Consider the following 13788-nt stretch of genomic DNA (forward strand, 5'->3'; position numbering starts at 1 on the left):
CACCGTTCACCCATAGCAAGAGCGAAGAAGATGAGGATCAACAGTTGGCACAGCAAAAAATACTGTCTAAACAATTCGAGAGTATTTAACATCAAGAAAGCTGTGAACTTCTTGGTGGAGTCATGGGAATAGCCAATTATTGCTACAATCTGGCCACGCATGGAGACATGTGTTGCATGGAATACCAGGTGAGATGGAGGAGTCAATCTGTATCAGAGGTTCAGAATGTTGCAGTAGCAGTGGACTTGCTAGAGAAGCCGCGAGACTGTTACAGTTCCAGGCTTCTCCGAGACCACCAACGACGACATATCCTGAGGTGATCAGAGATCCTCGAAGTGACTGCCGCATTTAGATGCTGGAAGATCACACAGTGGAAGAGGAGGAAGACAGCGCTATTCTCCGGCACCACAGTTTAACTCAAAGTGATATTAAGGGTGCCATGGAGTGTGCAGAGAAAATGAAGTCCTTCCTTTCCCGCCGATAATGACGACATGACGGTTATGAAGTCTTCCATACCGGCTGGTGCAGGCTATGGAGCCGTGAGCATCACGGGGTGTATCAAGAAAACTTAAAACACCTGCCGCCAAAAAGCATAACCGGGAAGTTCGCTTCGTATCCACCACAGCCATCCCAAGCCAGTGATAGTGACAGTGAAGATGACTATGAGGATTTGTCAGGAAGCCCTGACAACTGTAAGTGACAGTGATGGTGGGGATCAGTAATGGCGCATTCACCTGAGGGCCAGTAATCTGCCCTGCCCGATCCAGCCTCCATCCCCTTCGCGAGATGTCGACTCCATCTCTTCTACTAACGTAGAAGTGTTCCACCTGAATCTTTAGTTTTTCTATCCTAACCTTTATTTTTCCAATGTTAACCTTTTTTATTTTTCCTATGTTAACCTTTTATTTTTCCTAACCTAACCCCTCTTCTATATTACTTGTTTTTTCATACCATCATAAAGTTAAGATAAAATTTTTACTACAACATAGTTGTGTGTCAGCCAAAAGGAGTTTGGGGTCGCCGCGTAAAGTGAGGTTGATATATATATATATATATATATATATATATATATATATATATATATATATATATATATATATATATATATATATATATATATATATATCTCTCTATGCGGTCCGAATCCAACAATTTTGTTTGTCATAGGTATATATTTATATATATTTATTTTTATATTATTATTATTATTTATTGCAGAATGTTAATTTTTTGCCCTCAGGCCCAATGGGGTCGTGCCTCTGGGTGAAGTAGGTTTTGTTTACGTATTCACGATTGCTCGCCAGAACCAGAATTCACTTTACACGGGTTTTCATGTATACTGGAGTGGGTGAAGTATAATTTTTTTATGTTTAGCTCATAAAATTCATACAAATTACCTGCCAGAATATAATTTACATTGCTGGAATTCTTACAATTTGATGATCATTTGAATATAAACATCATATTTTTGCATTAGACATACAAATTTTAGATATAATTTTTCTCTTGAGTAAATATGTTATCTTTTGTCCAAAATATATGACATTTATATTCAAAATATTCCCTAGTCTTACAAGGAATCCAGCAATGTCAATTATATTATCTAACTTTAGTCTGATTTATTATTTATTACTAAAAAGGTAAACAGTCTGGTATTCACACATTTATCTAGTAGGACGTTGGTGGGGGTGGGAGGGAGGAGGGACGACAACCGACCATCTGTTACCGTGTGAAGAATTTTTTTTTATTAACTGAAGATTTTTATTTTAGCTCATAAAATTCGCTAAATTTTTCACCAACATCTCTTGAAGGAGGATTGGTGGGGGGGGGGTGGGTTGGGACTGACCGTAGCCAGTTGGAAGAGGGGAGGCAAGGTGGGGTACTTTGATTGACAGATAGTGTCGAAGAATATATTTTTTATTAACTGAAGATATTCGTTTTAGCTCATAAAATTCATACAAATTACCCGGCCAGAATATAATTTACATTGCTGGAATTCTTATTTGGTGATCATTTTGAATATAAACATCATATATTTTGCATTAGACATAAAATTTTTAGATAAAATGTTTAATCTGAGTAAGTATGTTATCTTTTGTGAAAAATATGACATTTATATTCAAAATATTCCTGGTCTTACAAGGAATCCAGCAATGTCAATTATATTATCTAACTTTAGTTTGAGGTATTATTTATTACTATACCTGGTTTCCCCAAAAATTTCTCAGAGGAAGAGCCGGCAGTGTAGTGTGAGAGGGAGAGGAATCTGTCCATTATTTGAATGGACATTAACTTGGCGACTGTATTTCTCTATTTCTCTTAAGTATTAATTGTGTGCATGTACCATCATAAAATTAAGATGTTATTTTTACTACAACATAGTTATGTGTCGTCAAAAGTGGAGTTGGGGATCGTGATGGACTCCATTTCAATTAATCCCATATGTTATGTTACAGTGGGGTATGCTATAACTTAACTAATCCTACTACGAATATTCCTATAACTAGCGGTTTTACCTATAAAATTGAGAATGCTATAATCTAGAGCTGAAACTCCTACAACGAACATTATTTAAATTTTTTTTGTTCTAATTTATTGTTTTTATTACAAATATTAATGATATTCTTTATTTCAGGGTTTTAGATGCATATTTATGCACTTTTACAATTTATATTATATTTTTCAGTGTTAAGTGGTTGTATTTTGGGGCCTGGAACGGATTAATCCTATAACGATCGAATGCTATAACGAACAAGGTTCTAGAACCAATTAGATTAGATTATAGCATACCCCACTGTATTCACTTTACGCTTTCTCCGCTTCGGTACCCTCCGTTACATTAACGCGTAGTGAGGTTAACTGTACATATATATATATACACATATATATATATATATATATATATATATATATATATATATATATATATATATATATATATATATATATATATATATATATATATATATATATATATATATATATAATAATATATATATATATATATATACATATATATATATATATATATATATACATACATATATACATATATATATATATATATATATATATATATATATATATATACATATATATATACACACATATATATATACAGTAGTACCCCGCTTAACGCGGTCAATTGAACCCACAGGGTACCGCGTTAAGTGAACAACAGAACATATGGGTTTAATTCCAATAGAGACTGGCCCGACCCCCAAACTCCACTTTTTGACGACACACAACTATGTTGTAGTAAAAATTTTATCTTAACTTTATGATGGTATGCACACACAATTAATAATTAAGAGAAATATCAATAATATTAGGTTTTTTAACACTTGCATTAGTAGAAAAGATGGCTGGGCACACGGGGATGGGGGGTTGGTTCCGAGGCAGAGGGCAGATTATTGGCCCTCACCTGTATCACTTGTATCACACCACCACAGAGGCTTGCAGGGCCTCTTTGTCAAACCCCTCAAAGGCCATATAAGTCCATATCCTCACTATAATTATCACTATCACTGACTTGGGCCGGCTGTGGTGGGTGGCGGGTGAAGAACTCGGTAATGTTTTCATGACTGGGCGACCTTGTGCGCATCGTGCCCGCGCCGCTTCCCGCGTATATGATGAAAAATTCCTCGTTAAGTGAAAGTTCAGCTCTGGCGAGGCACCGCGTATATGATAAAACGCGTTAAGTGAAACCGCGTTAGGCGGGGTAATACTGTATATATATATATACATACAGTATAACAAAGAAATTCACCAAAATTTTAAAATTTATTTCATGTGGTGGTTGCTACTAGACGGCCGAGGATCCGGAACAACAACAACAACAGCAGTGATGCCCAGTTTGTGTTCAGGTTTATGTCTGTGTTCGGGATTGTATTCGCCCTTATGGAATTTGGGCAAATTTAAAAACATTTTCAAATGTGAATATAGTGATATAGAACAAAAAATTTAATCAAATTATAAAATTTATTTCATGTGGATTTTTGGTGGTTGCTACATTATGGTGGGGGATGGTGTACCTACCCGCCACAACAACAATGGCGCTGCTCAGTTTGAATTCATTCCCCAGCTTATTATCAGGAACGGAACCCTTGCGTAAGCTGGGGGAAGCCTGTATGGTATAGCATGCTTAATTTTTAACCTTGACCTGTAAACTATAAAACTTTAGGGATGTCTATCAGGGGTCACATCTCCACTGGATACAGCCCTGGCCAACCATTGTTTTGCAAAATTCAGGAAAATTCTAAAATGTAACCCCTGCAGTTGGCAAGGAATTACTGTACAGCCAGACTTAAAAGAGGTTTACCTTTAATACGAATAAGAAACCATTGATAATCCAGCAGTACTGTAATACAATAATAATACAGTCTTGTACAGTATATAGTCACACACACACAAAAATACAACAGATGCATGACAAAATCACAGTGAGTACAACATGATGCCAGAATGAAAACCAAGGAATCTACAAACTGGTTGCTCCACTTAAAGCTAGAGTTGAACAATCAATGTCCTATGAAGATGGTATAAGGGAAAGCTTACCAATCAGTGTGCTGATTGGAGCAGCACCCAAGTGGCTCCAATTAACATGGAGATATAGGAATATTTTGAAATGATAGGATGATGTACCCAATCCTGTTTTGTTATTGGAACAATGCAGTCCTGTTTGTTAACCCTGTTAACAAGACACCCATTAATTAAAGAGTTTATTGTACCTTGTATTTCATTTGTCAACTTGGTCCCAGTAAGGATGCATCTAAAGAGGCAGAGCTGGAGATATACTGTACTGTACAGGGGATATATTGAGCTGATATCATTATATGAGGCATGGACTTTGGAGGCAAGATGAAGGAACAAATTAATTCAACATGTGGGTGTGGACTGGAAAGCTAAGAGTAAATTAGCAAAAACAAAAATGTTGTCATTTAGTCAGAGTAATATATATATATATATATATATATATATATATATATATATATATATATATATATATATATATATATATATATATATATATATATATATATATATATATATATATACACACACATACATATATATACATATTTCATGTAAATCCACAATGGATAAGATAAATCTTGATAAAATCTGAGAAATGGAAACAGATTACCTTGGCTTAAGTCTTTGTTAAGACATCTAGAGGCAATGTAGTTCCTCTGAAGATTGTTTTGATATATATATATATATATATATATATATATATATATATATATATATATATATATATATATATATATATATATATATATATATATATATATATATATATATATATATATATACATACATATATATATATATATATATATATATATATATATATATATATATATATATATATATATATATATATATATATATATATATATATATATATATATATATATATATATATATATATATCACTGTGGGTGCGCGATATTCTGATAATCACAAGAAGAGAAAACTTGGTTTAAGCGCTGAATGAATTACCGCAAGCGGCTTGAATATATATATATATCTTGATAAAATCACATGGGAAAATGGGAACAACGGAGCACCTTAGCTTTTGTCTTTATTCAAGACATCTTCAGAGGCAACTGAAGATGTCTTGAATAAAGACGAAAGCTAAGGTGCTCCGTTGTTCCCATTTTCCCGTGTGATTTTATCAAGATTTATCTTATCCACGTTTTCATTGTGGATTTACATGAAATATATATATATATATATATGTATATATGAGAGGGAGAGAGAGATTAGAGATTATTTTACAAACTTACTTTTTGGACACCCTGTATACATGAAGTATATACCTACTTACTAGAATCAACCTGGCATCTGAAATATACTCATAATAATACAGAAATGAACAAATCTGTTGTGTTACAGACTATGTTATTCATTCTCAATATGGTCAGTGTAGTACACTATACAGGTACTGTACTGTTATTTACTGTCACAATGCAGTGATTATGAGATTGAATGTAAAAGAGTTAATTCTGCATGAAATTTTTTAACTCCTGTCTGCATAAAGAATTTTGAAATTCAATATCCTTATAAACTCCTGCACATCATTTTAACACTGCTACTAGCCCTGGGAAAGAAATAATGGATAATGATTTACAGTACTGTACTGTAATAATAAATGTTGATGTCAATATGACCATTTCTTTGCTATACTCAAAACTGTAAAAGATTAATGGCTTAATGACTAATTGTTTATCTTGTGGCTTTTATTTGTCTTCAATTCTGGCCATGAAGGTTACAAAGATTTACAATAAAGCAACTTCAAAAGTAATTTAAAATATATTTTCTAAGCAAATAATGACAACAGTCTTGGCTGCTAGCCTTCAGTTGTCCCTTTGAATAAAGTTTGGGCACAATCAAAATCAAACTCCCCACACCATTTAGCATTATTGCATGAAATACTCTTGTGATTAATGCAGATTATAAATCTTTTCATGCAGACAAGAAAAAAAAATTATTTGACACCCATCTGCAAAACCCACATTTCATCTATAAAAAAGCAGTCCCTATATGTGCAACATGAAAAAATAAGTACCATTGAATATGAATTAATCTGATTTTTCAAAAGAACTTTTCCCCTAATATATAGGAAGTCGCATCCTCTTACACAAAATCGGAAATAGTAAAACTGATATTCCCTATAGCTTATTTACATAAACCTATCTTCTTAACCATGACTGGAAATTAACAACAGGATATCTGAAATATAACAATATGGTTCCCTAGGAGTTTTGTGAGAAGCGCTCTAATCGCCTCCTTCTGATCTCCTGTGGATCCTCTGGGTCTAATGGATCAGGTGTTGATGTGTCAGCTACAGTAGTTGTGCTATACCACATTGATGACTCCACTTGACTGCTGGCTGATGATGATGTAACGTCAGGTCTGTGTAGTTAGAAGAACACAGTAAGTGGTGGAAAGCTATACATAAAAAATTTGCACTGGACTGTTACTTAATGCAGTTCTAGTTACAGATTTACTGTGGAAGGAGAAACTCTATTAAAAGAAACAGGGTTGGCATGAGTTTAGTCAAGTAAATTCAATCATGTGATTTTAATCAATTATAATCAGAAGAAAAAATAATTGGATATCATTAAAGTGATTTTAATGCAGATATGCATCAAAATAAGGCATGGAAATAACATTATGTAATTATTTTTTCTAAATGTATGGTTTTGTGAAGGTACGTTATTTTTTTTTCAATAAACATATGGTAGTTTTCATCAACTGTTAATGTGTTAAAGTTCATAATTTTCTATTTTCATCAGATACTGATGTTAACATGTAAATCATTCCAGTATTTTTCAGTAACAGCACTCTAGTGTTTTATTATTAAACTATAAATATTAGCTGAACTTAAGGAAGCTAGCTTTTATCTGTTATAAAGGGCTTTTAAACTAAATGGAAAAGTACAGTATGATGTTGGTTTGAGCAAACTACGGAAAGGTTGGCATTAAGGCATAAAGATATAAATTATGAGATCGGTAAAAAAATTATTTTAATAAAGAAAATATATATTTTTTGGAAAAAATCTTATTTTTTTCCAACTTCATAGAAATACCCCCCTGTACAGTATAGGTAAACCTTGGGATAAGATGGAGTTAGGTTCCTGAAAAACCCATCGCTAGGTAAATTATCGTAAATAGAGAGCAGTATAACATGGGGTTCAATGAGATGTTCCCAGTCAGTCCCCAAACATGTATCACCGACAAAACAATTCTCACAACACTACTATCAGTACAAAACAATTAAACAACATTCACCACATCCTGAAGAATAAGCCTGGTCATCATCATATGTCCCCTTCGAGGCTAAGGGGACTTTTGTAGGTGGAGTGGAGATGTCACTCTGACTCCCACACAACCTCTTGTCACAAAAAGAGAGCAAACGATAACAAAACAATGATACCAGCCGGCACTGCTCACATTTTCTAAACAACAGAGTTGACGCACCACCTTACAGTCACAAAAACACAGAAAATATCACTACACAGTTTCCATAACACATTTCTATCTAAATGTTAGTGCTGTCCTCTCACTATATAAAAAACACTGATAGTAAGTACAATGTACGGTGCTAGCTGATAATCGTGGAGCCATGCGATGGCGGGTTTACCATCGACAAAGAACCAAACACAGGGCTGTAGTGCATGGGTTGGCCGTGTGGCGGTGCATGGGTTGGCCGTGTGGCGGTGCATGGGTAGGCTTACAAGTGAAGGACATGCATTGGGTTAAATATTGTTTCCTCATAAAATGTCACTGTCTTGACATAGAAAAAATATAATTAGCATTGTTGGAATCCTTGCCCGACAGATTAATTTGAGTAAAAGTAAAACCTTGTCTTCTCCCAAATTCCGACTTATTGGGGCACTCACCCCCCCCCCCTCCAAAAGTACAACAATGAAAAATTATTGACCCATATACAGTATGTTTACATGCAATTACTAATTTTAAAAAAGTAACACTTACCAGCATGGCAGGCAAAGAATGAATCATTGTAGTAGGCGAGAGGCATGGTGGGTAATGCAGGGGAATGGTAAGTGATGCAGGGGAATGGTAGGTGACACAGGTGATGGAGGGGAAACACTACATAAACAGTAATCGGACTTCAATACAGTCATCCCTTGGTTATCACGCCTAATTGGGACCGCGCCGAGTGCATGATAACGAAAGTACAGAACCTATGGGATTTATTCTAATTGGTTCCAGGCACCCAAGACCCAACCCCAATTTTCCCATTTTACGACCATTTAAACCCACTAAAGATATGGATAATGTTATGGTAAGTATCAGAAACACACATAGGCATGGCTAGGTTTATTACAAAGTGATGAAAAGGGTACGCTCAATACTGTAGTCCACAAAAAATATAGCTATGCTTTCTTTATTTGAGTCCCCCGTCTGAGGAGTCCGTTTTCTCATCGCTTCAGGACGCCTGAGTCCTCTGTTTTCTCTCAATCTTAGAGTGCACCCGAGACTTCGTTATTCCTTAGTAATGACACAATGTGAAATTGGAACTGGGGTTGCAATTGTTGAGGCAACTTAGATATGTCTGATTACAGCAAATGTGTTATTGTCAATTTGTAGGTGAAAGATTTTATCCTCAATAGATGTAGGTGAAGCAAATGGGTAAAAACACCTGGAGGCAACTGCGTGATAACGAAATTCTTGGCTTGAAAAATGCGCTATAACAGCAGGTGTGCAGATTTTGATGGAGGTGTGATAACGAAAATCGGGATAACCAAATGCGCTATAACCAAGGGATGACTGTATATTGGAATTCACTTTTTTCAGACTCTGAGATACTCTGGTCACCAGAAAAATAGTATTTTAAGAAATGGGAAATATTAATCAAAAAATCTTATGAAATGAACAGCACTTACTGAATACTGTACATTGGTCTAATCAGATTTGCTAAAGGCCTACTGAGAACTAAGACACTTGAGTATGCAAGCAGGCTGGGGCTGATCAGGTGTTGCCACCAGACAAGGGGTCAATTATGAATTGAATTGGAATTGATTAAAAAAATCCGTGAATTGGAATTGATATGAATTGATGTGAATTAATATGAATTGATGTAATGAATTGATGTGAATTGATAAAATAATATATTATGCTATAATACGCATCTTCATTATTTTGCAAGAATTAACTTATATTCAAATAAAAACTAAAATATACAGTTAGCTAGCACAAAAAATATATTAAAAATACATCAAGTGATGTATTAATTTTCATTGAACTGAGAAACTATTTCCCGCATATTTCATGTGTTTCTAATAAATATATTTCAGATATATTTAAGATTCACAACAAGTTCAGTTCCTGTCCGTGGGCCTGACTGAGATAGTGTGGGTAAAACACACGTGTTCAGTACACGTCCTGGCCTGCCCTGCCCTGTTGGTCTGTGATGGCAGTATAAGCTTACCACTTTGCCCTCCTTCTCCTGTCCATATTGAAGTGACTGGGGCATATTAGTATTGAACTGTCAGCACTCAGACTCAGCAGTGTGTTAGTCAATGTCACTGTGACAGGTGACTTATATCTGTTTCAAAAGCAGATATCTTATGTGGGCAAATTGCCACCCAAATCAAATGTGTATGGTCATTTCATCATGCCTACTTCCGGTGAGAGAAAGCTGTTTGCCATCATTGTAACCAGGCTGTTGCTGGATCTAACAAAGCAACATCAAACTTCAGGAGGCATCTAGAGGTGAGCAATGTATAAATTATAATATTAATTTAGAATTTTAGATACTGTACAGTTAAAATAGGAAGGTTTAATTTATTCAAAAGAGGGACAAAATATTTATGTTGTTGATTAGATATACAGTAAAAGTTAAAAAATCCGGATGCCAGAAATCCGGACCACCCGAGAATCCGGACTTTTCGAAAACTATATACCTGTATATATATATATTTTTTTTTTAGCGGGCTTTTGTGTGTATGTACGCATGCGTGAGCACCACAGCTGCACAGCGACAACAAGCGACCACGTGGTCGCCACTTTAAAACGAGCACTCAAACTGTGACAACATACCGTATATACTCGTCTACAGTATAATCCCCCCTCGTTTATAGGTCGACCCTGATTTTTTGACCAAGAAATCGTTAATTTATGATATTCCTCGTTTATAGTTCGACCCACGTTTTTGAGGGTAATGGAACAACAAAACCTTCAGTAAAAATGCTCTACGTCCTATAAACTGAGGCTCGCAGTGCCTGAAACACGAGTACCGAAGGCAAATTGTTTACCATATATTATTACGACACTTTACACTGAAACGCGGGTAGTTTCAACAAAAATATCGTATATTTCCATTCAAGTATTTATTCAAGTCAATTACGAGGGAATATTATTGTAATACAACAGTTTTTTAACTAAACCATTCGAAAAGCAATTACGGTAACATCTTTTGAACGAAAGAAAGCGAAAGTCATTGTTTTCGTCACGATTTTATCCCACTTTCCACTGTAATACGTACGTAATTTCAGCAAAAATATTACATTTCCGTGAATGTATTATATCAAGCACAGTATGAATAGAATATCATTGTAATATAACAGAATTTTAACCGAAAACTATTAAAAAAACGAGTAACATCTCAAGAACATCAGAAGCTTAGGTAAAGTCTTTTGTTTTCGTCATGTATTTTATCCTATTTTACAATGAAATACATCACGTTTCAGCAAAACTACTATTTGTTTCCGAGAATATATTCATTCAGGCGCAGTTTAGGTAAAATATATGTGTGATGTAATAGTTTTTTAACTGAAAACGATTCGAAAAACACGTACCCTCTAGCCCTGTTCAAGGAGAGGACTGGGAGAAGCTGTTTGGTGCTGCAGACAATGACAAGGAAAATGATTTTGATGGATTTTAATGAAAATATTCAGAAATATGGTATCGTAGTATTTATTCAAGTCAATTAGGATAGAATATTATTGTAATACAACAGTTTTTTTAACTGAAAACCATTCGAAAAGCGATTACGGTAACATCTTTTGAACGAAAGAAAGCGAAAGTCATTGTTTTCGTCACGATTTTATCCCACTTTCCACTGTAATATGTACGTCATTTCAGCAAAAATATTACATTTCCGTGAATGCATTATATCAAGCACAGTATGAATAGAATACCATTGTAATATAACAATATTTTGAGTCCTACTCTTTCCGTTTACAGAGTACTGTACAAGCCCATAATAATGGCTCCTAAAGTAGATAAACTTCGTTGTGTGAAGAGAAAGAAGAACACGTTGAAATTGAGTGACAAACTTGAAATATTTAAGAAACTAGAACGTGGTGTGAGCAATACTGTTCTAATTGAAACATACGACATTGGAAAGTCTACAATTTATGATATAAAAAAGGCAAAGAATAAAATTCTAGAATTCACAGCTTTTTCATTAAAACTGCTTGTTTTGATAAATGAAGCATGCTATATTTGCTAATGAATAAACTATCAAAATGTACCTGTTCATCTCTTCTTTATTCCTCCTTAAATTTGAATTTTAAAAGTACTGCCTGAGAATCCGGAAAATCCGAAAATCCGGACCGACCCAATCCCCAAGCAGTCCGGATTTTTGGACTTCTACTGTAACTTGGAACATCTTATGTTAATGGCTTATTTCACATAACCAACAATATACAAATAATGCAATCTAAAATAGCAATACCTACAAATTTAATTCTTCAGGTGTAGAATCCTGCCATTTCACAAAAGACGTTCCATTGTCATGGACTATATCATGGACATGCCATGGAATTGAGATATAAAAGTTAATTCTGAGATATAATAGAATACTGTCAGTGATATGTGTTCTTATGGAAAATCTCTATGAATTCTAAACCTGAAGAACATTGGTGATAAGCTTGTTCAGGGTAATGCATGCTTAATTATATGTATTTTGTGTTTTTATTTTCAGAAGAGCCATCCAGACATCTATGCAAAGCTCGATGATCAAGTAGTTGATCCAAAACAACTCTCCATGAATAAGTTCACAAGAAACAGTACCGATACCAAGTGGAAATCCACCGACCTACGACAGATGGAACTTACTAACTGTATCGTGGCATTTATTGCCAATGATCTCCTTCCCCTGTCTCTGGTTGAAAGTGAGCGATCCGCATACTCATGGCAACTGCAGAGCAGATGTTCACAATGCCCAGTCGTAAGCATCCGAGTAGTGTGCTTCTACCACAGCATTCAACCACTGTTCAAACAAGGTTGAAGACCCAGTTACAAGAAGTCCAGAATATATGTCTCACCATCAACCTGTGGTCCAGTAGGGATATGAGGTCATTTATAGGTGTGACTGGTCACTTCATCCTTGACCACACCATGAATAGCGTTATGTTGGCATGTCGTCGCTTTAAAGGCTCCCATACTTCAGACAATATCTACGACATGTGTCAAGAAACGGTGGCCTCCTATAATGTTGGAAGTAAAGTTACTACCATAGTTACTGATAATGCAGCAAATATGGTGAAGGCATTCACCCTATTCCCAGTGGAACAACTTGATGAAGATAATGAGTTTGATGATAATGACTGTGATATCCTACCACCTGATGACACTACAAAGTTTGAATGCCTACCCCCAAACCACAGTCCATGTTTCGCTCATACTTTGCAGCTAGTGGTGAAAGATGGTATGGAGCAAGATGGCCAGATCAAGCAAATTCTTGCAAAAGTATCAATGCTCGTCAGCTTCTGCAGGAAATCAACAGTGGCTGCAGAAGTGCTCTTAAATTAATTCAAACTCCACATGGCATCATGTACACGCTGGAATAGCCAGTTGACGATGATGGGGTCAGTACTTCTAGTTTCACCTGAAGTGTGGGACAAACTTGACACTCCCTACAAGCGGAAGCAGTTTGAGCTGAACACCATCAAGGAGCTCTGTGATATACTTGAGCCATTTGAGTATGTGACTAATCAGATTCAGGGACAAAACATAGTGACATCTAGTCTGGTAGTTAACTGTGTTTGTGGTCTTCGGGCTGCTTTAGCTAGTCATCATGAAGTGTATAAAAGCAAGCTTGTCTCTGTACTTTAGTCTTTGCTGTAACACACAGGTTCATTCACGCACAAATCCTTTAGATTTTTAATTTTTAAATATATTTATTTAACCAAACTTTTAGATAAACTATTCTGGATTATTATACAGGTGCTCCCTGACTTACGACGGGGTTAGGGTCCCAAATCCAGGTCATAAGTCCGACTGGTCGTAAGTCCGACATAGATAA

General features: G+C 35.3%; 1 protein-coding gene across 1 annotated transcript; it reads right to left on the bottom strand.

Annotated features, from left to right (window-relative positions):
* Window positions 1–6306: 6306 nt before the first annotated feature.
* On the bottom strand, window positions 6307–6924 carry LOC121880138 (E3 ubiquitin-protein ligase synoviolin B-like; the record flags this gene model as incomplete). Its single annotated transcript, XM_042387198.1, is given in 1 exon segment — window positions 6307–6924. A coding segment is annotated over 1 exon segment (160 nt), but the record flags the coding sequence as incomplete, so codon positions are not given.
* Between the last annotated feature and the right edge of the window lie 6864 nt (window positions 6925–13788).

The sequence above is a fragment of the Homarus americanus genome, unplaced genomic scaffold, assembly GCF_018991925.1.
Source record: "Homarus americanus isolate GMGI-L3 unplaced genomic scaffold, GMGI_Hamer_2.0 scaffold30108, whole genome shotgun sequence".
Taxonomy (NCBI): Eukaryota; Metazoa; Arthropoda; class Malacostraca; order Decapoda; family Nephropidae; genus Homarus; species Homarus americanus.